Here is a 27,820-nt window from a genome sequence, read left to right as displayed (position 1 = left end):
CGTCAATTCTTTTGCGGGCGCAAATCTGCCAAATAAATAGTCTCTGGCAGATTGTTCCTCCAAACTGCAGACCGCACATGCAACCCAGCGAGCATGAAAATATTACCCCTTGTGAAGGAGACATCAACACGGCAAATTTTTTTTTTCAATAGACACAAGACCTAATCTCTGAAATAAATTCTGCAACAGCAAAAACCTTAATCACATCTCGCAATCAGATTTGCTAACTCAGCAACCCTCATCAGTTTAGAGCCAGAAGGCCATAATATTGCCGCGAACTACTGTAACCGTTATTTATTTTTTTTGCTGGCAATAGATGCCAGCATTCAATCGTAAAGCACTGAATGACGGACAATTAATTCAGTTTGCGTCAGCTCAAAGCAACTGAGAGCGGCTTTAGCATTTTTTTTTTCTTGCGAAAGATGCGCTCACATGCAGGATGAATGATTTCAGCCACTCGCGTCGGCTTCCACGTTGTTCCAGGCTATTGTCACCTTTGGCGGCTTTATCTAGCGGCTTCTTCGTCGACTTCGAATTGAGCACTGACGAGTAAGCGGAAATTGGCAGTTCAATGGCCGACAAGCAAGCTTGCTGCTATCGCTACCACTGAGCTAGCGGCGGCGGCGGCGAGTGATCATGCCCGTCAATTCTTTTGCGGGCGCAAATCTGCCAAATAAATAGTTTTTCTGGTTTATTTATTTATTTATTTTTTATTTATTTATTATTCTTACTCTTATAAAGTTTCGTACTTCAGTTCCTTAAACTGCGCTTGTCCTTGCCGCTTCACTTTATTAAAGACCTCAAATTTGAGGTTATTACATAAAGATTGGGTACAGGTACAAAGATATATATATATATATATATATATATATATATATATATATATATATATATATATATATTGTGACGAGAACTGTTATTAACGCGGGCCTTCTGTCTTGCAAAACCCAGCTGGCCAAGGTAAAGAACTTCTTTGTATGATGTTGCTTAACAACGCCCGGGCTTCGCAGTCACTTAAGGCGCCCCACTGGTTCGGACCGGAGACGAAGTCTTGAGCCGTGAGTGCCAGGAACCGCAATTTGAAGAAGAATGGGAGCATGATCTTGCGTAGGCTCGTTTCTTCCGCACCGAGTTTAGGCGAGTTTTGCTGTCGGTTAAGAGCCCATGAATGCACGGCCCGCATCACCGTGACCTCGGGTACTTTGACTATGTGGTCGAGGACGAAGTGGGCAGTGCACGCCAAACAAGAGCCAAACTCTTTGGAGGAGATCACAGAAAGGCTCTCTTTCTTGATAAGGGCCCTCGCAGGGAGGCTGCTCTCATCTTCGCCCATAGAGAGAACGTAATCCAGGACCGGACACACATCCTTGGCCGTCATTTTGCTCTTCACGTGAATGGCGCACATCTCGGAAAGTTTCGGCTCGAGGTACTTGATGGCCGCGCTTCGAGTGCACAGGGCCTGATGCACACTGTCCACCTCCAGCTTACCGCTGTAGAAGTACCTGCATTTTAACACAAGGCATAATTGCTCAAAAAGTCCAGAACAACTTCAGACATTCTTTGTTTTAAATCAGTGAGCATCAATAGTATGGCTTTTCCTGGCGTTGCTGTTTTCAGTTTTCTTTTCAGCAATGCACTCACTTATGTCTGATAAAATTTAATTCAGAAATTCAAAACCCCGACGATCGATGCAGAGTCGTCCGACCGAAAAGAACTCTTTAACTCATTGGAAATTTGAGTCTGTAGCTTAGCTTTAGGCTTATGCGGTAACATAATGTCTGCTGCTTAGCTCACTAAGTCCGGTTGTAATGTCAACAGTGCATGTTTGCTCGGTTCTCTTGTTTGTGTGTGTTTGTGCTTCCTCCCGTTTCGAGGAGCCATCCCGCGAGGCGCGCGGGCGGAGCGGCGCCCGTGCCAGGGGGAGGGGGAAAGGCACCATTTTCTTGTTTTTGGTTCCAGTGTGAAGTGTCCCTGCGTGTGCGCGTTATCTGTTTTAGGTAATTCGGGAAAGGGGGGGGGGGGGGCACCCCTCACGAGTTTCGGGCGGTAGCCCTGGACTTTCGACCCGAGCGGAGGAGCAGACGAATGTTCTCCTGCACGCTCGCTTGACAACGGAACGTCCTAAGCCGAAGGGCGACCCAACTCAGTGTGTGTCTCTTTTGTCTTCTTATCGACTGTGCCGTACTGCCCGTCTACCTCACCTATATTATTAAGCAAGTTTGTTCATTTAATTCCGCCCATTGGAGCAATTTCTTTGGGCGAAGCAAGGAGACGGGACCATCAGAAACAAGAAAAAAGAAACTTCAAGAACCAGCAAAGAGAAGTTTACTCCGGAAAGAAAGCTTTGCTCTGATTCGTTATGCTGTATCTCTAAGCCAGGTTAGACTCACATAGGTAACCTAGTCTACAGAGTGGAAGCCTGATTAAGAATTCTCAGACACGGTTTTCTGTCGCTTAACTCCTCCATTGCTGTCTTCTAACGCCAAGGAAATGCCTTGCGCTTTTCAAGCGAAAGGTTCACTACGCTAGGCCGAGCTGCGCTTCCAGAGTTAATAATTCGACCTTCATTTCACCTTCAATAAATAGGAGGACAAACGGTTGCTATGCGGTTCAGGAGTTCACAGAAAAATGAGACATATTTTCATTTCCTTTCCTTTAAACCAACACACAGTAGAGCCGCGCTTCCAGTGTCTGATAACCTGACCTCCATTTGACCTTCAATGAGCAGGAGGAAAAAAAAGAGAGCTGTGGTTTAGCTTGTGGTTAAACCTGGAGTTACGCGAGAGCAATCACCGTGGCTACGCTTAGGTTCGGCTTGAAGGTAAAGACATGACTTTTGCACATAGTAGTTTACTCTACGGTTTCAGCTTTATTTATGCCGTGGGGGAATCGCTTCACGTATGAGCATTCCTTGCCTCTCGACGTTGACCATTCTCATTCGGTTGTAGAAGACTTCTAGTGGTACGACATCGTCTCTACGTCGAACTCCGGGGCACCGCCGTCACAACGTTCGAACGAACCTTCTGTTCTAGCAACTCGCTGTTGTCGTTCGCCTCTACCAACTACCTAGTTATCTGCCTTCTTTTCCTTCTTTTAGGGCGCGGCACTTTGGCGCCCGTTCCTACGTTTCGCGTCGTTGCCGCCGTCGCCGTAGGCGTTGTCCCTTGTAACCAGCTCCGCAGCCGGGACAGCGCGCGCTCCTGCCACCGCTCGCCCCCTGCGTGTACCCACCCCCCTCCCTCGTGTTCTCCGGTTGCTGTCCGCGCTCCTCCCGCCACCGTTCGCCGCTGCATGTACCCCCTCCCCCCCCCCCTTCTTGCTGTGTGGCGGCGACGGTGTTCTCCGGTTGCCGAAGCGCCGGCTTGTCATCAGCGGATCACGGTGCGTGCATCCCAAGCCGAAACGTAAAGCCACGTTCACTTGACTCGCTAGCGGCGTTAGTGGCATCAGTCAGTCGCTGCTACCTCTTCGCCGCACAACGTTCCTATGGGCCCACGCGCCGCCTCCCGATCCACAAAGCTTCCTTCATGACAGTCAAGAACTGTTAGCGGAGTGTGTCTTAAAAGAATATGTGGGAAAAATAAATAAGTCTGTAATTGTACATACATGTCTTGTTCCAATTCTTTGCCTCAATATATCCAAAAGCTGAAACAGCTAATCGCTGAAATTTCACATTAGGAAGTAACGTAATCGTGTCGGCAATTTTTCTTCGCTCTTCGGACAGGTACGGCGAAATGGCGAGACTGGCCAATGTAGCTATCGCTACAAACGACGCTATGTGGATCAGGTAAACCAACCCAGAATGTCCGCGTGGGCTAGCCATTGACCTTTAAAGAGTCACAGGACAAAGAGTGGCTATGAATATTCTGTAAAGCTATGAAGTCAGCTGGGTTAAGGAATACAAGCGCAGAGCAATCGCGCTTTGACTCTGGGCCAGCCATGGGTGAGAACGGAGATAGCAATGCGCTTAGAGCTCTACAATGATGTCGTTTAGCGCTTGCTACGCCCGATCATCCTGCTGATACAGCTCGCCGTGCGAAGGTAAAGGCAAAACATAGTGAAGCCAAACGAGCTGCGGCTAAGATCAAGCGAGCCAAACCAAGGAGAACCAGAAGATGAAACGGTGTCTGAATAAAGAGTTATACCAAACGTAACCATGTTGCGAAACTTTCGCTGAATACTATGTTTGAGTATGTTAAACCTCAACTAATTTTAAGGTGAAAGCATTTAATGGCTCCCTCCGCCGTGGTGGTGCAGTGGTTAGAGCGCTCGACTACTGTGCCCAATTGGAGACGGGATCGAATCCCGGCCGCAGCGGCCGCTTTTCGATTGAGGGGAAAAGCAAGGCGCCCGTGTGCTGTGTGATATCAATGCACGATTAAGAACCCCAGAGGGTCGAATATTCCGAAGCTTTAAACTACGGCGCCTGGAGCCTGAGTCGCTTTGGGACATTAAACCCTACAAGCCAAACCAAACCATTTAATGGCTCATCGTTTTTCGTACATCGGCAAAACCTCTCACACTATAGCTGTCGATCATCCTGCGCCTTTCCTTTGCGCTGTCTCGAACGCCGCACCATTTAATCTTTAAGAGAAGAAATCGTGCTCCGACGGGTAACCGAACTACCCCTCCAATGACCAGGCAAGCGAGTTAACAAATTCAGCCGCGCCGGACATGTGAGAAACGTATCTTAATTCTCTTTCTCTAGCGTCTTGTCAACGCAGTTGCCATGGAGATCGCCGCAGCAGATGCCATGGCGCATCCTGGCAACAGCGTAACGTCTTTGGAGAAGGCGGCGGCGCGATGGGAAAAAAAAAAAAACCTAGAAAATTCTTGAGCTTCGAATCCGCTTCAGGCGATTCCACCAAGCCATAAATAGGGAGCCTCGTTGCAAATGCCCTTTTTTAGGATGGTGAAAGCCTTTGTAAGGGTCAATGCCGCCGCCCGCTAGATCGCCGCCAAAAACCAGTCGCTATTTTGACTCTCACGTCCGTCTCACAAGTCAGCTTCCCTGTGAGGCAAGAATTCATGCACAATAGCGACAGAACCTGACTCAGGGATAATAGTTAAATGCAGTGCATGCATCTACTACAGTCCACGCAGCTTCGGATGCAGTTCCCGTCGCACAGGTCATTGTGAAAGAACAGGTTTTCGAGCATTCTTAACGCGGGAATAAAGGGGGGAGCACTGTCACCCGCCCCTTCATGGATCACTGCCTTGTCGTGGCGGAGGGGCTTGCGAAACTCGATGAAGTCGTGAGCTCTGCTGTGTTGGGCCACCCATGATAGACAGGTCACGGCAGAGAGTTCTGACAAAATGTGATTCACTGGAGAAGGTAATGGCAACCCACTCCAGTATTTCCTGCCAAGAAAACCCTATGGCCAGTCGCAATACCATTTATGATATGGCGCCGGAAGATGAGCCCCCCCAGGTTGGAAGGCGTCCCACATGTTACTGGGGATGAACAAAGGGCGATTCCTAGTAGCTCCAGGACGAATGAAGCGGCTGGGCTAAAGCCAAAAGGACGCTCAGTTGTGGATGTGTCGTGAAGCGACCGGAAAGTCCGATGTTGCAAGGAGATATATCACATAGCAACATGGAATGTAAGATCTATGACGCAAGGTAAACTGGATGTCGTCAAGCGAGAAATGGACAGATTGAACATTGATATCTTGGGTATCAGCGAGCTCAAGTGGACCGGAATGGGAGAATTTAACTCCGGCGACCATTATGTCTTTTATTGTGGGCACGAATCCAGGAGAAGGAATGGGGTCGCTCTCACAGTAAACAGAAGAATGGGAAAAGCAGTGCTAGGGTACAACCCCAAAAACGACCCAATGATTTCACACGGGATCCAAGGTCACCCTTTAAACATAACAGTTATCCAAGACTATGCACCAACCACTACTGCTGAAGAAGCTGACGTTGAGAGATTTTATGCGGACCTACAATGCCTTTTAGACCGCACCCCATCATCAGACGTCGTTTTTCTCATAGGAGACTGGAATGCTAAGGTCGGGAGTGAAGAAATATACGGAATTGTAGGCAAGTTCGGTCTTGGCGCGCCAAATGAAGCTGGGCAGAGGCTAGTAGAGTTTTGTCAAGAAAACAACCTGACCATAGCGAATACTCCTTTTCAGCAGCACAAGAGGCGCCTGTACACATGGACTTCACCGGACGGTCTGTACAGGAATCAGATCGATTATTTTCTTTGCCGGCAGAGATGAAGAAGTGCTATACAAGCAGTAAAAACAAGGCCTGGGGCCGATTGTGGCACCGATCATCAGCTTCTTGTTGCCAAAATTAAGCTTCGATTGAGGAAAACGCAGAAAACTAGAAGGCCTTTCAGGTATGATCTGGATCAAATTCCATTAGAATATGCTGTGGAAGTGAGGAATCGATTTCAAGAATTAGATCTAGAAGACAGAGAGCCCGAAGAGATGTGGACTGATGTTCGTGATATAATACAAGAAGTTGCTACTAAGGTAGTTCCAAAGCAAAAGAAATGCAAGAAAGCAAACTGGTTATCTGAAGAGGCTCTGCAAATAGCTGAGGAAAGGAGGATGGCAAAAGTTATGGGGGAAAGAGAAAGATACAAGGTTCTCAATGCGGATTTTCAGAAAATAGCAAGGAGAGATAAGAATGCCTTCCTGAACATACAGTGCAGTTGAGGACAACAGCCAATTAAGGAACACAAGAGCTCTGTATAAGACAATCAAAGATATCAAAGGAAGCTTCTGTGCTAAGCTGGGCGTGATAAAGGACAAACGAGGCAAGGACCTCACTGAAGCCTCAGAGATAAAGAAGGTGGTTGGTTTGGTTTGTGGGGTTTAACGTCCCAAAGCGACTCAGGCTATGAGAGACGCCGTAGTGGAGGACTCCGGAAATTTCGACCACCTGGGGTTCTTTAACGTGCACTGACATCGCACAGCACACGGGCGCCTTGCTTTTCGCCTCCATCGAAAAGCGGCCGCCGAGGCCGGGATTCGATCCCGCATCCTTGGGAACAGTAGTCGAGCGCCGTAACCACTGCACCACTGCGCCACCCCGGCGGGGTCAGAGATAAAGAAGAGGTGGCAGGAATACACAGAAGAACTGTACAAGGAGGACCCGAATGTGCAAACCCAACATAAGACGGTTGTGATTACTGATCTCGAGCCGGGCATCCTGAAGAGTGAAGTTGAATGGGCCTTAGCCAGCCTTGCTAAGAACAAAGCTAGCGGAATTGATGGCATTCCAGCTGAGTTGCTTCAAAACCTCATCCATGACGCTGTTAACATTCTGCATACATTATGTCAGAAGATTTGGACAACCCTGCAGTGGCCACAGGATTGGAGGAGGTCAGTTTACATCCCCATTCCAAAGAAAGGCAGTGCCAAAGATTGTTCCAACTACCGCACGATCGCACTTATTTCGCATGCTAGCAAGGTGATGTTGAAAATCCTCCAAGGTAGGCTGCAGCAGTATGTGGATCGGGAGCTTCCGGACGTGCAAGCTGGGTTTCGCAAGGGCAGAGGAACTAGAGACCAAATTGCCAACCTTCGCTGGATCATGGAAAAAGCAAGAGAGTTCCAGAAACCCATCTACTTCTCCTTTATTGATTATGCGAAAGCATTTGACTGCGTAGATCACAGCAGATTGTGGCAAGCTCTCCAAGAGATGGGAGTTCCAATTCACCTCATCAGTCTCCTGAGGAACCTGTATGAAGGGCAAGAGGCCACAGTCAGAACTGGGCATGGTCTTACCGATTGGTTTCCGATCGAGAAAGGAGTGAGGCAAGGCTGCATACTGTCGCCCTGCCTATTTAACCTATATGCAGAGTGCATCATGAGGAAGGCCGGTCTGGACGAGTCTTCAGCTGGAGTGAAGATTGCTGGAAAACGTATCAACTACCTTAGATATGCGGATGATACCACTTTAATGGCAGAAAGTGAAGTGGAACTCAAGAGACTTCTGATGCGCGTACAAGAAGAGAGTGAGAAGTTTGGGCTTAAACTGAACATTAAAAAGACAAAGATCATGGCGTCTTGCCCTATCAAGTCCTGGAGCATCAATGGACAAGAAGTGGAAGCTGTGACAGATTTTCTCTTCTTGAGCTCCAAGATTACCTCAGAAGGAGACTGCAGCCATGAAATTAGGAGACGCCTGCTTCTGGGAAAAAGAGCAATGGTTAGCCTTGACCGCCTAGTAAAGAGCAGAGACATTAGTCTGCCAACCAAGATCCGTATAACTCATGATATGGTCTTTCCAGTTGTGATGTATGGATGCGAGAGTTGGACTGTGAAAAAGGCTGACCGCCGAAGAATTGACGCATTTGAATTGTGGTGCTGGCGAAGACTCTTGAGAGTTCCTTGGACTGCCAGAAGATCAAATCAGTCGATATTGTCGACCATAAAACCTGAATGCTCATTGGAGGGTCAAATTCTAAAGTTAAAGCTCAGCTACTTTGGTCATCTGATGAGAAGAGAGGAGTCGCTGGAGAAAGATTTGATGTTGGGACAGGTTGAGGGTCGGCGGAAAAGGGGTAGGCAGCGAACGCGGTGGTTAGATGGCATCCTCGAGGCACTGCAGATGAAGTTATGTGATGTTAGGAATATAGTGAGAGACCGGAAAGCGTGGCGTGACATGGTCCATAGGGTCACGAAGAGTCGGACACGACTGAACGATTGAACTGAACTGAACTGTCACCCGGGGGTGAGGAAAGATTTAGAATAGGGGGCAAAAACCAGTGTTGCTAACAGATGCGTCACCATTTTGACTCTCATGTCTCACAAGTCAGCTTCTCTGTGAGGCAGGAATTCATGCACAATAGCAGTGATAGAAGTAAAATGCAGTGCATGTATCTACTGCTGTCCACGCAGCTTCGGATGCAGTTCCCGTCATACAAGCCATTGTGAAAGAACAGGTTTTCGAGCATTCTTAACGCGGGAATAAAGGGGGGAGTACTGTCACCCGGGGGTGAGGAAAGATTTAGAATAGGGGGCAAAAACCAGTGTTGTTAACAGATGCAGTCACCATTTTGACTCTCATGTCTCACAAGTCAGCTTCCCTGTGAGGCAGGAATTCATGCACAATAGCAGTGATAGCAGTAAAATGCAGTGCATGCATCTACTGCTGTCCACGCAGTTTCGGATGCAGTTCCCGTCGCACAGGCCATTGTGAGAGAACAGGTTTTCGGGCATTCTTAACGCGGGCAAAAAGGGGGGAGCACTGTCACCCTGGGGGTGAGGAAAGAAGATTTAGAATAGGGGGCAAAAACCAGTGTTGCTAACAGATGCATTCGCCATTTTGACTCATGTCTCGCACGTCAGCTTCCCTGTGAGGCAGGAATTCATGCACAATAGCGACAGAACCTGACTCAGGGATAATAGTTAAATGCAGTGCATGCATCAGTTACTACAGTCCACGCAGCTTCGGATGCAGTTCCCGTCGCACAGGCCATTGTGAGAGAACAAGTTTTCGGGCATTCTTAACGCGGGAAAAAGGGGGGAGCACTGTCACCCTGGGGGTGAGGAAAGAATATTTAGAATAGGGGACCCTAACCGGATAGTGTAATAGTGGGGCTGACAATAGAGAGTTTTAGCTTACCGTGATCCGCGATCCGCTACTGGGATCCGCCACCACGCGTTCCACTGCGCATGCCCAGACCCCCCTTGACGCCGACAGATGGCGCCACATACTGGATGTCCGCACACAGACCTGCCGAGTCGGAACCAATCAGCTTGACCGCCCCGCCCACGCGCGGTAGAGAGCCACGGTGGCGGTTCGCGGATCACGGTAAGCTAAATCTCTCTAATGCGCACGCGCGGAATTGCGGCCCGCTAAATTTAGCGGCCGCTGCCCGGCCGCTGCCCGCACAGTGTGGCTGGCTCAACCCAAATCTGGCGGCCACTCGCGCCGCTCTTATTGGAGTTGGTACCACCCTAAAAAAGGGCATTTGCATCGAGGCTCCCTAGCCATAAAGACCAGTTTCACACACAAGGCGGTATTTGTAATCGTTGCAGCGTGAAAACATTATTACAATAGATATGGAAACCAACATTGTGTCTAATGCCAGCCGAGCTATCGCTCGACATTGGATTCAGTGGCGCTGAACCCATCTAGTTTTTAATTTCGTTCAGTAACTGTTATGGCAACATATAGTTCATGACTTCCCATTGACGCTAACCGCTCTGTTAAGCTCATCAGTTTATTTAATAACGACATTTTCATGATTACCTGCCTAGTTATGATGCCCTTGACAGTAAATACCGTCCACCCTGTTGACAGTGTTCCAGAAAAACATGGATGTATCTACTTTAAGGAACTTTCAGAAGCGTTTTTTTTTTGTTTTTTTAGAAAAATAAAGAATGACTGATCGTTTCTTTACGTACATACATACTGGACAGGATCGCACACAGAAAGAATATGAGCACGCTTCAAGAACTATCAACCTGCTTTCAGGAACATGTTTGCCTACATCGAAGATAGGGAAAACTTTATTAAGCACTGAACACCAGACCCTGAGCAGCAGAAAAGCACAAATAGCTTGAGTGAACTTACCGAAGAAGCCCCAGAACGCCTTCAGGGTGCAAGTCGGTGATGACCACGCGTTCCTCCTTGGGAAAGTTTCCGTAAAACATGGCTCTGAAGACCTCATTTTGCAGAGCTAAGACCAAGCGATGGGCCTTGAATATTCCCCGCTGGCCGGGAAAACGGTCGCTCTCGACGACAATCTCCACGTCAGTGAGCTCCTCCGCTTTAAGAAACCTCGCAAAAGAGAACTGCGATAAAATGATACGAACCGGTATTTCGTTGTAGACCGTATCACAGATTTACCGACTCCTTAATAGTAAGGACACATCAATGTCCGTTTCCAAGTAGCTTAATATTGCAATGTTTATATAAAATTACTGCTTAGGTTACACTAAAATTATATTTTACTTTCGAGCAATATCAAAGTTACCAAATAGATTTATATGCTATATTATGAACTTCACTTCAACGTTCAAACTGCCCATCATGCAAATTATGTGTTTAAAATGTTTTGAAGTATTAATCCATACTCGAAGACAATATTACGAAGCGCGCTTTTATAATGTTTAAAATCATGGCCAATCAGCAACATTATCAACATTTTCAATCATTGTGTCCAGAATGGAGACGCCGAAAATCTTATTCCGAAATTTCACTCTTCCCCCATTGACGACTGTCACGCATGGCAGCTTCAATGACTGGTCATATAAGCTCCCGGTCATGATATTGAGTCGAAGGTGAATATGAGTAGCATGTACTTATTGTGCTCTATTGTCATCCACGTTCCACCTTTGCCCTTTGCTTCTTGCAAAGCGTAGATAGAAGGTGTGGCAGATACCACTAAGCAAGTGTGGTTTGGCATGGTTAAGTTACCATTACAGTGACAGTGGCATCTATGACGCTTAAGTATCTGATGTTGAGAAGCCAATGATTGGCTTTAACAAATACGTAGCACTGCTGTGAAGTGGCGCAGCTACTTGGGCTTCAAACTTAGCTTCTGTCATATCTACACCACGGATTAAAGACCAGATTACTTTGAATGGGGCGAGATGGGATGGAATTGAATTGGGGAACTGGGACGGAAGGGCGACGGACGGACGGATGGATGGATACGTCCGCCGCTGAGGTCAAGAGTGGCATTGAACGCTCTCAAGATTACGTTACAGGTAACATACCCCCCCCCCCTCCACCACCTGTAGATGAAGACCCGCTGCCATAACCCTTGTTTACATGAATGCGACTACTGGCATATCGCATCGCATCCTGTTTTTAGCGCATCGCATTCGTGTAAAATGGGGTAATGCGCCAGGCAGGGCTGGAACTAGAAGAGTAAGTCAACATTCACCACACATGTAAACCCGGTCGCATCGCCTTAGGAACGCCATTAGCTCAAGTGGGGTGTCCTCGCCGAGCACCGAAATGCCAAACCATCGCTTGACGTAGGTCCGTGTTCCGAATGGGCGCCGTTTTCAGAAGTGTGGTTTGTTACGACCAAGCATCCGCAATTGCGCGCTCTATTGTTCGCCTGTGGGCATGGATAAGTTTTGTGAATATGTGGTGATGGTCCAATGGCTCTAAGTGAGCCTGTTTCCAGGAATCCTGTTTTGTAAGCATGTTTTGCTTTGTGGACAACCTGCAAATGCCAAATTGACCTTGTCAAGAGAACGTCTGGAAAAACACAAAGAAACGTCCCCCTGCGGGAAATAGCAGGAAGTGCTTTCTTTCTTTTGTTCACCCTTCCAGTCGAGAAGTGCTATCCTCCAGTGATGAATGCCTCCTATCCAAAGGAGACGACAGAGTGACATGTCCGCTGACGTGCAGGACAAGAAAGGAGCATGACTCATACGGCCATTAAGTGATTTCCCGGGAATGCAGGAAAGATTTGCAATTGTCGAAAAGGGACAATGTTGGGAGCCCTATGCGGCGCCACGTGCACTCGGGTTTCTGAGAAGTAAAACCCCTTTTCAGAACCAGCCTGTGGTTTCTTTGCTGAAGAATAGAAATGTACCTCCTCTCCTCGCCGTTCCCAAGCTTTTCCCGCCAACAAGTGATCACGCCCAACGAATGAATGCCGGACCAGTCAGTGCTTCAGACTATCAGTGCAGTGATGTGTTCGATTGGATGCCGATACCTGAGGGGCGTGCCCTGGATTTGGTTGGTCAGCATCTTCAGAGAGGGGCTGGACATAGGGGGGTTTTAAGGACGCTGCAGAGCACGAAATGTCGCTCTGGGCCCTGGGTAAACGGCTCATCCAGTCGCTTCTCGCTATGAACTCTTAACGCTTGCCATTTTGCTGATGTACCCTTCTTTTTCGTGTAAATAATCTTGTAAATAAGTTTCTCAAAGTGCCATTAAACCTGCTTGTACATATTTCACCAACTTCGAAGATTCAATCCTACTTCAACCCCGAGTCTCTGCACGCTACCAAGTGAAGGCCGGGTCGACGTAGCCCCAGCGTCACGACAACTGGTGGCAGCGGTGGGATCTGAATCTACAAGCACAACGACTGGTGACCAGCGTTGGGATCTGAATCTACAAGCCACAACATCTGATGACTGGAGGTGGGATCTGAATCTACAAGCCACAACATCTGGTGATTGGAGGTGGATCAGAATCTGCAAGCCACAACATCTAGTGATCGAAGGTGGCATCTCAAGCAACAAGCAGGAGCAACAATCGGCCAACAAGAAAGCAGCTCGGAACATCGATCGCATGTGTGGGTGAGTGCTTGGCTTTTCTTCTGATGTGGACCAGGTTCTAGAACAGGGTTAGATTTTAGAACTGGTAAAAAGTGTTGAAACGCCTTTAGGTTTGGTAGTTTGCACTGTTGTTTTGGAAGTAGCCGACACTCGGAGCGATCATGGACCTACAAAAGCTGCAGAAACCGGAACTGTTGCAATTGTGTGAGGAATTGGGAATTGATACAAGTGGTTTGGCACGAAAACCCTTGATTATAAAGGCAATCACTGATCTGGGAACCGATGATGAGGAGCTCAGTGAAGCATGGAACCTCATCGGTCAAAAAAAGGAGCAGCTCAGACAGCAGAAAGAGCGGGAAAAAGAGGAAAAGAGGCGTGAGCGTGAACTTGAGAGGGAAAAAGAGGAAAGGGAGCGCGAACGTGAGTGGGAAAAAGAGGAAAAGAAGCGTGAAAGAGAAGAAAAAAGGCTGGACCAAGAAATTGAGCTCCGGAAATTAGAACTAGAGTTGAGCAAGAGGTCGGGCAATTGTCCCCAGCTAGCGGTACCTCTTCTCAACAAGGAGGCAGATTTCAAGATGTCAAAGTACATGCAGCCATATGTGATATCAGGGGATATCGGTCTGTATCTGGCTAACTTTGAGCGAACTTGCGAAAAACTGTCCTTCCAGCGAGACACGTGGTCTCAGAGATTATTGACGGTTCTGCCCTGCGAGGCAGCGGAGGTTGTCGCGCGGCTAAGCAAGGAGGACGCGGACAACTACGAGAAGGTCAAAGCTTGCCTTCTGAGAAAGTATAGGCTTAGCGCCGAGGCGTTCAGACAACGTTTTCGGAACGCTACTAAGTCCAGGGACGAGAGTTACCCTGAATTCCTGTACAATTTAAGAGCAAATTTGGGCGAGTGGCTAAAGAGCACAGATTCCTACAATGATAGGGACGCTGTAGTCGAGCGAATTCTTTTGGAGCAGTTTTATAACTGCCTCCCAGAAAAAGAAAGAAATTGGTTACAGGACCGAGGCGAAATTAAGTCGGCAACTGAAGCTGCCGAACTTATTGAGGAGTATGCTTCGCGCCGACAATTCAGCAACCCAGCAGTGGATAGGCCCCGCAATCCCAAGTTCAGTGTGAAAAACCGTCAGGAAAGGCACTTTGCTAGAGTTGGAAACGAAGAAATGAAGGTTTCTTCAGGCAAATTCCCTAGAAAGGACGGCAGTGAGAAAAGTGGGGAAGTGACCAACGTGCAGAACACAAAGAATAAGCTTGAGGCTAGGAAGCCGCTCACATGCTTTAGGTGTAATGAGCAGGGTCACATTGCCGTCAACTGCCGGAAAGAAAAGATTGCTTTCTCGTATGTCAGGGACTGCGATGAAAATAGGCAGCTTTTAGAACCCTACCTGCATGACCTAGTAGTCAACGGGAAGCCTTGCAAGGTACTGCGCGATTCGGCCGCAACGATGGATGTTGTCCATCCGGCGTATGTATCGCCTTCCGACTATACAGGACAGTGTGCATGGATCCGACAGGTAGTTGAGGAACAGAGTGTGTGCTTGCCGATCGCGAACGTGGTCATCGAGGGCCCTTTCGGCGAATTAACAACCGAGGCTGCCGTTTCAGGAAAGCTTCCTAAGTGCTATCCGTATTTGTTCTCCAACAAATCGGACATGCTGCTGCGAAAGAGGGGCATCCTTTTCGGAGACAGAGTTGTGCCAGCCTTAACACGTTCAAAGGCGCGAGAACTAGCTACACTGCTAATTCCAGAAAAATCCACCGTGGAGGAAACGACAGCTAAAACAGTGGTCGATGCGGAAGACAGTGGGTCAGAAAACTTTGAGAGCAAGGCATCTCAAATAAGTCAACTTGAAAGTGAGCTTGATGAGACACGGAATGAGGACGTCCTTGGGAGTAACCTCTTGCCGCCAGCGTCTAGTAATCTAACGAGACTTTTAAGTGGAACCCGAGAGGACTTAGCTATGGAGCAAACCATGGTAAATCTAACGTTAAACCTTTCCGAGGAGATGGGGGATAACTTGATTTGCCTCAGCGGAAAGGGAAGCAACGCTCAGGAGCTTCTCAGAAAGACAGAGCAGAGAGGAAAACTAAAGAAATCCCAGCTGTCCGATCTGGGCGAGATAATAACTGAGTTTGAGGCCTGCTTCGTGGACAGGCCAGGCAGGACTGATTTGACTGAGCACGATATTGAGCTGACTTCAGACGTGCCAGTGCGATCAAGGTGCTACCGATTTTCTCCAAGGCAAAGAGAAATTCTGGATAGGGAAGTAACTCGCATGCTGGAATTAGGAGTAATAAAACCCTCGGAAAGCGATTATGCTTCGCCTATGATCTTAGTAGAAGCTCCAGGTAAAGACCCTAGGCCTGTGGTAGACTACCGAAAGCTAAATTCTCTCACCAGGGATCAAGTGTATCCTATTCCGAATATTGAAGAGAGAGTAGAACAGGTCAGTAGAGCGGCATATGTGACTACGCTGGACCTTACTCGAGGATACTGGCAAGTACCGCTCACTGAACGCGCCAGCAGATACGCGGCTTTCGTCACTCCGACGGGCAGCTACCAGCCAACAATGATGAGTTTCGGGCTCAAAAATGCTCCATTTTGTTTTTCCCGACTCATGGATAGGGTTTTAAAGGGGTGTGAAACATTCGCGGTGCCTTATTTAGACGACATTGCGGTTTTTTCCGACTCATGGGCGGACCATATGGTACATCTAAGAGCTGTACTGAGCCTTTTGCGTCAAGCTGGACTAACCGTAAAGGCCGAGAAATGTTGCCTGGCAAGGGCGACCGTGGACTACTTGGGTCACAATGTAGGTCAAGGTTTCAGGAAACCCAGCGAGATTAAGATTTCTGCGGTAGCAGACTACCCGCGGCCGAGCACGAAGACGGAAATTCGGGCATTCTTAGGTCTGACTGGGTACTACAATCACTACATCCCTAACTATTCAGCTTTGGCTAGCCCTCTGACCGACGCTCTCCGCAAGACAGAACCGACAAATGTAGTCTGGGACGAACAAAAGGAAGCCTCCTTCGTAAACCTGAAGGCTGTGCTGATTAGCCGTCCGGTATTGCGAGCTCCAGACTATGGCCGAGAATTCACGGTCCAGTGTGATGCCAGTGATCGAGGGTTAGGTGCTGTTCTCTGCCAGAGAGATGACGACGGTAATGAGCACCCCGTGCTCTACCTGAGCAGAAAACTGAGTTCTAGAGAGAGGGCTTATTGCGCGTCAGAGAAAGAATGCGCTTGCATTGTATGGGCCATTCAAAAATTGCAGTGCTATCTTGGAGGGGCCAAATTCACCGTAGAGACGGACCATTGTCCCCTGGCTTGGCTGCAAACTGCGACATCGAAGAACAGTCGCCTTCTTAGGTGGAGCTTGATTTTACAGCAGTACAATTTTGAAATAAGATACAAAAAGGGGAAGTTAAATGGGAATGCGGACGCGCTTAGCCGCTCTTTCTAAGCGGTCCGAGATGTTCCTCACCATGTATCCAAATTGATAATCAGGTTTTTTTTTTCGTGCGCTTGTATATGTGTGACTATGTAAAGCAGCACGTTTGGTTTTCTAGGAATACGTGGGTCCTGAACGTCTTGAGTGTGGGCTTTTCTCGAACAACAATGGCAGTTTTCTTTTGACCTGGTCTCTTCAGACGGGAGCCGAGTGCTTGCTTCGACATGTGGTTGAGTTTCAGACAGCTCGAGCAATTTGGCCTACAACAATCAAGACAACGCGACAAGCAACAGCGAGCTTCAAGCGTTCACGTGCAGGCCATTAAGTCGTCTCTTCATGCAGCAGCTGGGACTGCTGCCCTCCGAGACTCTTCTGGCGGGGGAGGAGGCTGTTACGACCAAGCATCCGCAATTGCGCGCTCTATTGTTCGCCTGTGGGCATGGATAAGTTTTGTGAATATGTGGTGATGGTCCAATGGCTCTAAGTGAGCCTGTTTCCAGGAATCCTGTTTTGTAAGCATGTTTTGCTTTGTGGACAACCTGCAAATGCCAAATTGACCTTGTCAAGAGAACGTCTGGAAAAACACAAAGAAACGTCCCCCTGCGGGAAATAGCAGGAAGTGCTTTCTTTCTTTTGTTCACCCTTCCAGTCGAGAAGTGCTATCCTCCAGTGATGAATGCCTCCTATCCAAAGGAGACGACAGAGTGACATGTCCGCTGACGTGCAGGACAAGAAAGGAGCATGACTCATACGGCCATTAAGTGATTTCCCGGGAATGCAGGAAAGATTTGCAATTGTCGAAAAGGGACAATGTTGGGAGCCCTATGCGGCGCCACGTGCACTCGGGTTTCTGAGAAGTAAAACCCCTTTTCAGAACCAGCCTGTGGTTTCTTTGCTGAAGAATAGAAATGTACCTCCTCTCCTCGCCGTTCCCAAGCTTTTCCCGCCAACAAGTGATCACGCCCAACGAATGAATGCCGGACCAGTCAGTGCTTCAGACTATCAGTGCAGTGATGTGTTCGATTGGATGCCGATACCTGAGGGGCGTGCCCTGGATTTGGTTGGTCAGCATCTTCAGAGAGGGGCTGGACATAGGGGGGTTTTAAGGACGCTGCAGAGCACGAAATGTCGCTCTGGGCCCTGGGTAAACGGCTCATCCAGTCGCTTCTCGCTATGAACTCTTAACGCTTGCCATTTTGCTGATGTACCCTTCTTTTTCGTGTAAATAATCTTGTAAATAAGTTTCTCAAAGTGCCATTAAACCTGCTTGTACATATTTCACCAACTTCGAAGATTCAATCCTACTTCAACCCCGAGTCTCTGCACGCTACCAAGTGAAGGCCGGGTCGACGTAGCCCCAGCGTCACGACAGGTTGTCTCCCTGACCTCAAGCCATCTGATCGGTGGAACCACCGGCACCGAATGTCACTAACACTTCAGATTCCGGCGTTTCCAGCAATCGGATGACTCTAGGTCAGGAAGATAACACTTATTAAAACGACACACACTCGGAATACGGGCCCTAGCGTCCCCCTTGCTTGCTCCCCTCTGTACATCTCGCTATCCTCTCCCATACATCAGATAACGGGCAGTCGGAAAGCACGAAAGAAAAAAAGAACGGAAACCTGCTCCAACGAAAGTGCCGTCTTTGCTGTCAATGTGCGACACCATGTGTCGCCACCATCGCGCCAGAGATGATGTGCTACGTGTACACGCTTTCGCATCGTATTACGTGATGCGCTACGAAATGCGATGCGAAGCGTCAGTTGCCGAATTCATGCACGCACGGCTACAGTTCTGTTTTTACGTCACCGTACGCGACACGCAAAGGTCGTAGGTTCGAAGCCAATCGGCGGCATGTCGTTTTTTCGAACGCTTTCTTTTCGAATATATTCACGATACAAAATTATGGGGATACTTTAACTCCGTCTTAAAAGTATAACGCGATAATGGCCTGTAGCCCTTCGGAGTGCTTTCGAATAGGTAAATCGACGTAGACGCGCAGTTTGCGTGCAAAGGCTACTTTCAAACTCAGGACGCAGAGGCACCATCTTTCTTAGCAACGACGTGACATGTCTTGACGGAGTTCTGGTGGTCGCCGCATGACGGCGCCACATGATTTTTCTCGAATACATTTTTCTAACTCTGGGTTAGCCTTTTCGATCGGACGAGCTCTATTCGCTGTCGCATAAAAGCGGTTATACTACTGAGATTTTTTTTCCTGATGAACGTCACAAATTGAAACAAATATTGACATAGACCCTTACGTTTTCCTCGGTGTTGTTGGCTATCTTCATAGTTGTAATGTTACAAGCCCTTCAACTCTCAAATTGATTGCTGCGGGCCATTTAGAACGATAAAGCCAGGTGGAGTGCGTGCAGCTGGGCTTACCTCTTGTGCGCTGTCAGTCTGACAAGAGGCGGCCACGTAGCGCGTGCTGGAACCAGTGTGGCAGCCATAGTAGTTCTGCTGCCTACAGCTCCCGCATGTAGTCCTGTACCCGCACCGATTGCAGTATATATAGGCTGCGCATAAGGAAAGCAGTCTGGAAACACAAGGAACCCATTCGCCAGCGCCCGCATTCCCCACCTACGCAAAATCATATGTGTAAATAACTGTATATGCAACCCAAAAGCTCATAGCAATGACAATATAAATATTTCAATTTTTCTCCTTGAGAGCACTAACATCTCGTCTCTGCACTATGTACACAGAGAGAACATCTGTACTACCTACTTTTTAATACATTTATAACATATATTTTAGGCAACAATTGTTGCCTCAGAACGAGAAAGATGGAGTTATCAATATGCGGCAGTTTCGCGGACGAAAAACTAAATACGTCATAGTAAGCCAGCCATTCATGTCCGCAGACTGCGTGAAACTAGAATCTACTTCAGTAGCATTTTGCGCACAACTTTCGATTGAAAATGTCGCTTGAGGCCATGAGTTCGCTTCGGTCTACTTGATTTTTCATTAAAGTGCGCTTTTTGAATGCTTATAATTTCCTTTTACTTGCTGCGTCAAGTATCATCCGCCAAAATCACGCGCACATTTCTCGACTATAATTCAAAGTCCGCCAAGACTACAGCCCCCACGATTTTCCACGGAAGCGGCGGAGTGGTGAAACTCAGGATGATATTCATAAACACTCTACCATATAGATACAGACGACTGCACTGCAGTTTTAATGCCAGTAATGTCGGGAGACCCCTTCATGAATCACTGCCTTGACGTGGCGGAGGGGCTTGCGAAACTCTATGGAAGTCGTGAGCTCTGCTGTGTAGGGCCACCCAAGATAGACAGGTCACGGCAGAGTTCTGACAAAATGTGATTCACTGCAGAAGGTAAGGGCAACCCACTCCAGTATTTCCTACCAAGAAAACCCTATGGCCAGTCACAATAGGTATAATGATATGGCGCCGGAAGATGAACCCCCCACGTTGGAAGGCGTCCCGCATGTTACCGGGGATGAACAAAGGGCGATTCCTAGTAGCTCCAGTACGAATGAAGCGGCTGGGCTAAAGCCAAAAGGACGCTCAGTTGTGGATGTGTCGGGAAGCGACCGGAAAGTCTGATGTTGAAAGGAGATATACCACATAGCAACATGGAATGTAAGATCTATGACGCAAGGTAAACTGGATGTCGTCAAGCGAGAAATGGACAGATTGAACATTGATATCTTGGGTATCAGCGAGCTGAAGTGAACCGGAATGGGAGAATTTAATTCCGGCGACCATTATGTCTTTTATTGTGGGCTCGAATCCAGGAGAAGGAATTGGGTCGCTCTCACAGTAAACAGAAGAATGGGAAAAGCAGTGCTAGGGTACAACCCCAAAAACGACCCAATGATTTCACACGGGATCCAAGGTCACCCTTTAAACATAACAGTTATCCAAGACTATGCACCAACCACTACTGCTGAAGAAGCTGACGTTGAGAGATTTCATGCTGACCTGCAATGCCTTTTAGACCGCACTCCATCATCAGACGTCCTTTTTCTCATAGAAGACTGGAATGCTAAGATGGAGAGTGAAGAAATATCCGGAATTACAGGCAAGTTCGGTCTCGGTGAGCCAAATGAAGCTGGGCAGAGGCTAATAGAGTTTTGTCAAGAAAACAACCTGACCATAGCGAATACTCATTTTCAACAGCACAAGAGGCACCTGTACACATAGACTTTACCGGACGGTCTCTACAGGAATCTGATTATATTCTTTGCCGGCAGAGATGGAGAAGCGCTATACAAGCAGTAAAAACAAGGTCTGGGGCCGATTGTGGCACTGATCATCAGCTTCTTGTTGCCAAATTTAAGCTTCGATTGAGGAAACCGCAGAAAACTAGAAGGCCTTTCAGGTATGGTCTGGATCAAATTCCATCAGAATATGCTGTGGAAGTGAGGAATCGATTTCAAGAATTAGGTCTAGAAGACAGAGCCTGAAGAGATGTGGACTGATGTTCGTGGTATAATACACGAAGTTGCTACTAAGGTAGTTCCAAAGCAAAAGAAATGCAAGAAAGCAAGCTGGTTATCTGAAGAGGCTTTGCAAATAGCTGAGGAAAGGAGGATGGCAAAAGTTATGGGGGAAAGAGAAAGATACAAGGTTCTCAATACGGATTTTCAGAATATAGCAAGGAGAGATAAGAATGTCTTTCTGAACATACAGTGTCAAGCAGTTGAGGACAACAGCCAATTGAGGAACGCAAGAGCTCTGTATAAGACAATCAAAGATATCAAAGGAAGCTTCTGTGCTAAGCTGAGCGTGATAAAGGACAAACGAGGCAGGGACCTCACTGAAGCCTCAGAGATAAAGAAGAGGTGGCAGGAATACACAGAAGAACTGTACTAGAAGGACCCGGATGTGCAAACCAAATATAAGACGGCTGTGATTACTAATCTCGAGCCGGGCATCCTGAAGAGTGAAGTTTAATGGGCCTTAGCCAGCTTTGCTAAGAACAAAGCTAGCGGAATTGATGGCATTCCAGCGGAGTTGCTTCAAAACCTCAACCATGACGCTGTTAACGTTCTGTATACATTATGTCAGCAAATTTGGACAACCCTGCCGTGGCCACAAGATTGGAGGAGGTCAGTTTACATCCCCATTCCAAAGAAAGGCAGCGCCAAAGATTGCTCCAACTACCGCACGGTCCTAGCAAGGTGGTGTTGAAAATCCTCCAAGGTAGGTTACAGCAGTATGTGGATCGGGAGCTTCCGGACGTGCAAGCTGGCTTTCGCAAGGGCAGAGGAACTAGAGACCAGATTGCCAACATTCGCTGGATCATGGAAAAAGCAAGAGTTCCAGAAACCCATCTACTTCTGCTTTATTGATTATGCAAAAGCTTTTGACTGCGTAGATCACAGCAAATTGTGGCAACCTCTCCAGAGATGGGAGTTCCAATTCACCTCATCTGTCTCCTCGTGAACCTGTATGAAGGGCAAGAGTCCACAGTCAGAACTGGGCATGGTCATACTTACTGGTTTCCGATTGAGAAAGGAGTGAGACAAGGCTGCATACTGTCGCCCTGCCTATTTAACCTATATGCTGAGTACATCATGAGGAAGGCCGGTCTGGACGAGTCTTCAGCTGGAGTGAAGATTGCTGGAAAACGTATCAACAACCTTAGATATGCGGATGATACCACTTTAATGGAAGGAAGTGAAGTGGAACTCAAGAGACTTCTGATGCGCGTACAAGAAGAGAGTGAGAAGTTTGGGCTTAAACTGAGCATTAACAAGACAAAGATCATGGCGTCTTGCCCCATCAAGTCCTGGAGCATCAAGGGACAAGAAGTGGAAGCTGTGACAGATTTTCTCTTCTTGGGCTCCAAGATTACCCCGGAAGGAGACTGCAGCCATGAAATTAGGAGACGCCTGCTCCTGGGAAAGAGAGCCATGGTTAGCCTTGACCGCCTAGTAAAGAGCAGAGACATTAGTCTGCCAACAAAGATCCGTATAACTCGTGCTATGGTCTTTCCAGTTGTGATGTATGGATGCGAGAGTTGGACTGTGAAGAAGGCAGACCGCCGAAGAATTGACGCGTTTGAATTGTGGTGCTGGCGGAGACTTTTGAGAGTTCCTTGGACTGCCAGAAGATCAAATCAGTCGATATTGTCGACCATAAACCCTGACTGCTCATTGGAGGGTCAAATTCTAAAGTTAAAGCTCAGCTTCTTCGGTCATGTGATTAGAAGAGACGAGTCGCTGGAGAAAGATTTGATGTTGGGAAAGGTTGAGGGTCACCGGAGAAGGGGTAGGCAGCGAACGCGGTGGTTATATGGCATCCTCGAGGCGCTGAAGATGAAGTTATGTGATGTTAGAAAGATAGTGAGAGACCGGAAAGCGTGGCGTGACATGGTCCATAAGGTCGTGAAGAGTCGGACACGACGGAACGACTTAACTGAATGTCTGGAGATATTTCTTTCCATTCGCGAAACACTTCACCGAACACCCTGAGATCAACGCAAAAAAAAACAACTTTATTAGTTGCTGATTTCCTGCAAGTAGCCGTGTGACTCTAAAGTGTTTATGTTATCTTGTTTTGGAAGCATCATTGCTTTAATATACACCAATAAAAGCTATCCTTCGAATACCGAGTTTTTTTAGTAAAATAGTATAATTGTAGCCCTCAGTTCTGCGTAGACTCTCGATGCGATGCCAAGACAACACAAAGCTTGCTAATTAGTCGCCATGAAAATATTTTTGCCATGTTTCCGTACTAAAAGCTGAATTTTTTACTACCGTTTTATTCCAAACAGAAAATCTTTCATGAAGGAAAGGGCATGTACTAGTTCTCGCTTCTACACGTGGCCATGTGTGCGGCTACATACTACCAGCTTTCAAATGGGCATGCTTCCACAGCCAGCGCAGCAGCATGTAAAACATTCATGCATGAATCTTAGGAGTGACTGCGTCACTGCATCGCAAAAAGGAAAATTATTTATGCTGCGCGCCGTCCCAAATATGCAAAATGCACGCCATTATTTGCTCTAAACAGCGCAGAACTACGCAGGCGTTCACAAAAGCACGGAAACAAAGCGCCGACTTGCGACTGAAACGAGTTCCCCATAACAAACATGTAGTGTAGAGTGTAGGCTACTGGACATTATGAAAGAGGAGCGGGATGCGAGTTTTGCGATAGACAGCCGAGTATAAGCTGTGTCAGGTCTATTCTAAAGCAGCACTCTTGTTATAGTCAGAGCTGCAGATACTTCTCCCACACGCAGTCTGTCGCTGGCTTCGGCGCTCTTTGGACTGGGAAGCATTTGCGCAAAACATCAGGAATCGTCTCATACACCTGCAGTGCGCTAGATGTCTCCTTGATAAGTTTATCGCAGTGTCGAAACGGAGTTTTCGCAAGCCGCACGATAGAAGCGTTCCTGCTTTTTCTCACAATGGGTTGAAATCAGCAACTGCAACCGTGCGCTTATCGAAGACGAGAGACGTTTGAGACGCGAATTTAAACGCGACTGCTACTGCTTGCTGCCTCTCCGATGGCGCTTCTTTTACTCCACAGCGCTCTGTAATGCTCAATATAGAAGGTTATAGAGCACTGTGTCCCCAGCACCACCCACATGACATCGCGACCAGGCGGTGGGCAGTCCATACGGAAAGCATTTTGTTTCAGCGAATACAACCTGGAATCAGCTGACTGCATTTCTATTTGTGTCGTTGGCTCTGACTGAAGCTATCCAAGTACAAGGTCCGGTTAAAGTCCATTCTATTTCCTTCCTCAGACTTGAGCAGAGATCGGCTGTCTTCGCGAGGCGCTCCTCGAGTTGAGCCGCAAACAAGAGATGTGTGGTCTTTCTAGCTTCCTTCGCTTTCTGCAGCTCCACCAGGAGCTCTGCACACCGACACTCCTGCACAGACGCTTTTCCAAGTTCTGCAGACGGGCACATGTGGACGACCGCTTCGTCCGCGAATCGTTGTGAGGTGCTGTGTTCTATGACCAGCTCGACAGTGAGGTCGTCCAGTCGGTCCTGCACCGCGTGCACCGTTTTGACCAGTATTCGCGCTTGGTCTGTCTCACCGTCGAGTTCCTTCTTCAGTCCGAGCAGACTCTCATCCACCAACCTCACATCTCCGGGAAGAAGCGGCACCTGTCGCATAGCGTTCGCTACGCCTTCTCGAAGCCCTTCGGGTTCGTCTGGGACACCGTCTTGGACGGTGTACTGCACACGTTCAGCCGGAGCCAATTCTTCATTGACTCTATCGTGCTGTGACTTCACATCCGTTTGTGCTAGTTCCTGCCGCAACGTACGAAGGTCTTCCAGCTCTTCTTTTCGGTGCTTTTCCCAGTCCTCTAACTTCACTTCTCGGAAAGCCGCTGGCGTTCAGAAAGCTGCCGCTTGGATAACGGCTGAAGTTCGAGTTCCTTCCACCGGTGGGGGAGGGGAGGGGGACATGCTAAAATGTCCTCCGACCACACATATACACGGTAACTGCCAAACATACACGCCACACCAATCGGTAATCTCCGAGGAAACTTTCAGGAAAGGAGAGGCCGTTCGATGCCACGACGTCACCGCACTAGGAGGGTTCACACATTTTATTATATACCGGGTGTCCCAGCTAACTTGAACCAAGGGTTACAAAATAATATATTTGAGGAAGGTCAGTGAAACCAATTGCATACAACTGCCAGCCTGTTTGCGCACTACAGGCAATTTTTTGTTTTGCAATTACTTAATTAGCTAATTATGTTAATTTCTCTAATTTATTAAATATTGACTTTAGACCAAAAATGTGAATTGGAAAGTTGTAGAGCAACTTCAGAAACCCCCATTCCATTAATTGCGATAAAGAAAGTCTCACGTGTATCTTTTTTTCCGGGCTCAGAAGAAAGCCCAAGAAATACAAATAATACCACGTGACTAGCGCATTTGTGCGCCGCGATTGTGGTGCTCTCAGTCGTGGTTTGAGCGAACGAAATCAGCTGCGGCCGTGACCCGATGGTCCCGTTGCAGCGGCAGGCAGAAATGTTGGCGATGGTTCGATCGAGCTCGAGCTCGCCCGTCGCCACCGCGATTTTGGCCAGACCTGCGCACCGCAGCAGCCTACATCACGACAGGCGGATGACGATAAAGAACCGGCAAATGAAGGTGCAGCGCTAATTTTAGTCGAGTCACATGATGTCTTCTCGCCCCTTTACCCAAGCATGTATGCGCAGACACAGTGGCTGATACCTTATCGCTCATCCGTTTGTCGTGGCGTTCGCTCATGGGAGAGAAGGAGGCCTTGTTAGAATCTCGGTGGTGTCGGCTCGCCGCTCTCGCTGCTACTGCACCGTCACGTGGGCCGGCTGTCTGAACCGGGCGAAGAAGCCATCGCAGGCATATCGGCCTGCCGCTTTGACGGGGCCAAGAAGGCACGGCCGCAGCTAATTTCGTTCGCTCAAACCACGACTGAGAGCACCACAATCGCGGCGCACAAATTTGTATTTCGCGGGCTTTCTTCTTAGCCCGGAAAAAAAGATACACGTGAGACTTTCTTTATCGCAACTAATGAAATGGGGGTTTCTGAAGGTGCTCTACAACTTTCCAATTCACATTTTTGGTCTAAAGTTGATATTTAATAAATTAGAGAAATTAACATAATTAGCTAATTAAGTCATTGCAAAACAAAAAATTGCCTGTAGTGCGCAAACAGGCTGGCAGTTGTATGCAATTGGTTTCACTGACCTACCTCAAATATATTATTTTGTAACCCTTGGTTCAAGTTAGCTGGGACACCCGGTATATATATATATATATATATATATATATATATATATATATATATATATATATATATATATATATATATATATATATATATATATTGCAGTATCAGTGTGAACAAAGCTATGTGTTGTGCGCACACTCGGTCTATATATATATACTGCAATCTTTCCGCGGGATTCCAAAACGCACGAAACCAACGTTTCTACAAAGAGAGAAATAAATATGTGCACAAATCATTGGCCATCGTAACAACAAATGCAACTAACATGTTCTTGAGAAGTATCTCTCTCTGCGTAGCAACGCTGTCAGGTTTTTAAAGCCAATAATATCTACTAGAAAAACAAGTCTGTTTAAAACAACGGATCGAATTAGTACCTTTCGTTGATTTGCCTACAAACATTTTAATGGCTCGTTTATACCGCCCGGTTTTTCTAGGGACATGAAATTTATTCGCAAACATTTTCTTGCACTGATCAATGAGGACAACTGCTTTCTTGTACGCTCAACACTCCTGCCCCACCCACAGAAATTTAGACGCACCCTTGATTTCAATCCCAGGGCAAATCTGCGGGCAGGAAGTAATGGCGGTTTCTTACAGCACATCCAAACGGGTAGGAAAAGCGTAGCAAGTAAGACTGTAAAAGTTAACATAACTTAGGTCACGGAAACTGCATGTGTAGGAGACTGGCTACTCACCGGTCATTTTCCGTAAAGAGCCAACAAATCCTTCGAAGGGCAGCTACACCGCCTCTGCCGTCCACGCCAGCGCGATCTCACTCAGTGCCATACCGCGGGTTAAACGCCGTGTTCAAAACTTCGTTCACTAGAGGCGTCTACCTTGCAGCCAGAGCAGATGCGGTCGCCAAGCACACTGGATTTAGAGTTATCACCGAAATGGAACGAGTGTGCCACCGTTTTTGCTTTCCGCGAGAAGCCGTCACGCACTCCAACACTACTCGTGAACGCCAGCGACGCTGTCTGAGCAGCAGCCAGCCGCGATCGAGCCCAGCCGCAAGCGATGCGCCGAGCACCGACAGCCGCCGTCCTCCTCGCCCTCTTATAAACAAGGAGCAGACAACTCGGATTCCGCGGCGTCCCTACTTGAACTGCTACGCAGCAAACCCAGCCATGTATTCCACCTGATCAGACCTATGTAGCCCATACTGTAGTAAATGTTCAATAATCCCCATCTAAAAGAAGTCCTCAGTTAATTGAAGCATCCTAGATTAGACAGGCACGAAACAAACGCGGTGCGGTACTCGCCCAGCCTCCGATAAGGACGCCATGCTGTGATGGAAGTTCCAGGGTCGGCTCAATTCGCAGTTGCAATGAGCGTCCTGCCATCGAAATGCCGTTGCTGGCGGCGTCGAGAAAACTAAAGGGGCGGAGATTGTTTTCTTTCTCCGTGGTGCTTCTTCATTC

At 47.8% G+C, this 27,820-nt stretch overlaps 1 protein-coding gene across 1 annotated transcript; it reads right to left on the bottom strand.

The window, feature by feature from the left end:
- Positions 1 to 147: 147 nt before the first annotated feature.
- On the bottom strand, positions 148 to 27,820 carry LOC146189832 (BTB/POZ domain-containing protein 6-B-like). Its single transcript, XM_084604596.1, has 4 exons — positions 27,095 to 27,820; positions 19,067 to 19,200; positions 10,543 to 10,763; positions 148 to 1,502 (listed from the first exon to the last, which is right to left on the bottom strand). The coding sequence occupies exons 1-4, from the start codon at positions 27,099 to 27,101 to the stop codon at positions 920 to 922; spliced, it is 945 nt and encodes a 314-aa protein (XP_084460722.1). The 5' UTR covers positions 27,102 to 27,820; the 3' UTR covers positions 148 to 919.

Source organism: Amblyomma maculatum, chromosome 5, assembly GCF_055883805.1.
Source record: "Amblyomma maculatum isolate TAMU_Amacu chromosome 5, ASM5588380v1, whole genome shotgun sequence".
In the NCBI taxonomy this organism is placed as follows: domain Eukaryota; kingdom Metazoa; phylum Arthropoda; class Arachnida; order Ixodida; family Ixodidae; genus Amblyomma; species Amblyomma maculatum.
The sequence above is the reverse complement of the archived record's forward strand: the minus strand, read 5'-3'. Positions and strand labels throughout refer to the sequence as shown.

Excerpts from the sequence above, each read along its gene's own strand:
- LOC146189832 (XM_084604596.1), bottom strand. Across the intron at positions 10,764-19,066 it reads AGACTGACAGCGCACAAGAG|TTCTCTTTTGCGAGGTTTCT; the intron begins GTAAGCCCAGCT and ends ATTTTATCGCAG. Across the intron at positions 1,503-10,542 it reads GGCGTTCTGGGGCTTCTTCG|GTACTTCTACAGCGGTAAGC; the intron begins GTAAGTTCACTC and ends GTTAAAATGCAG.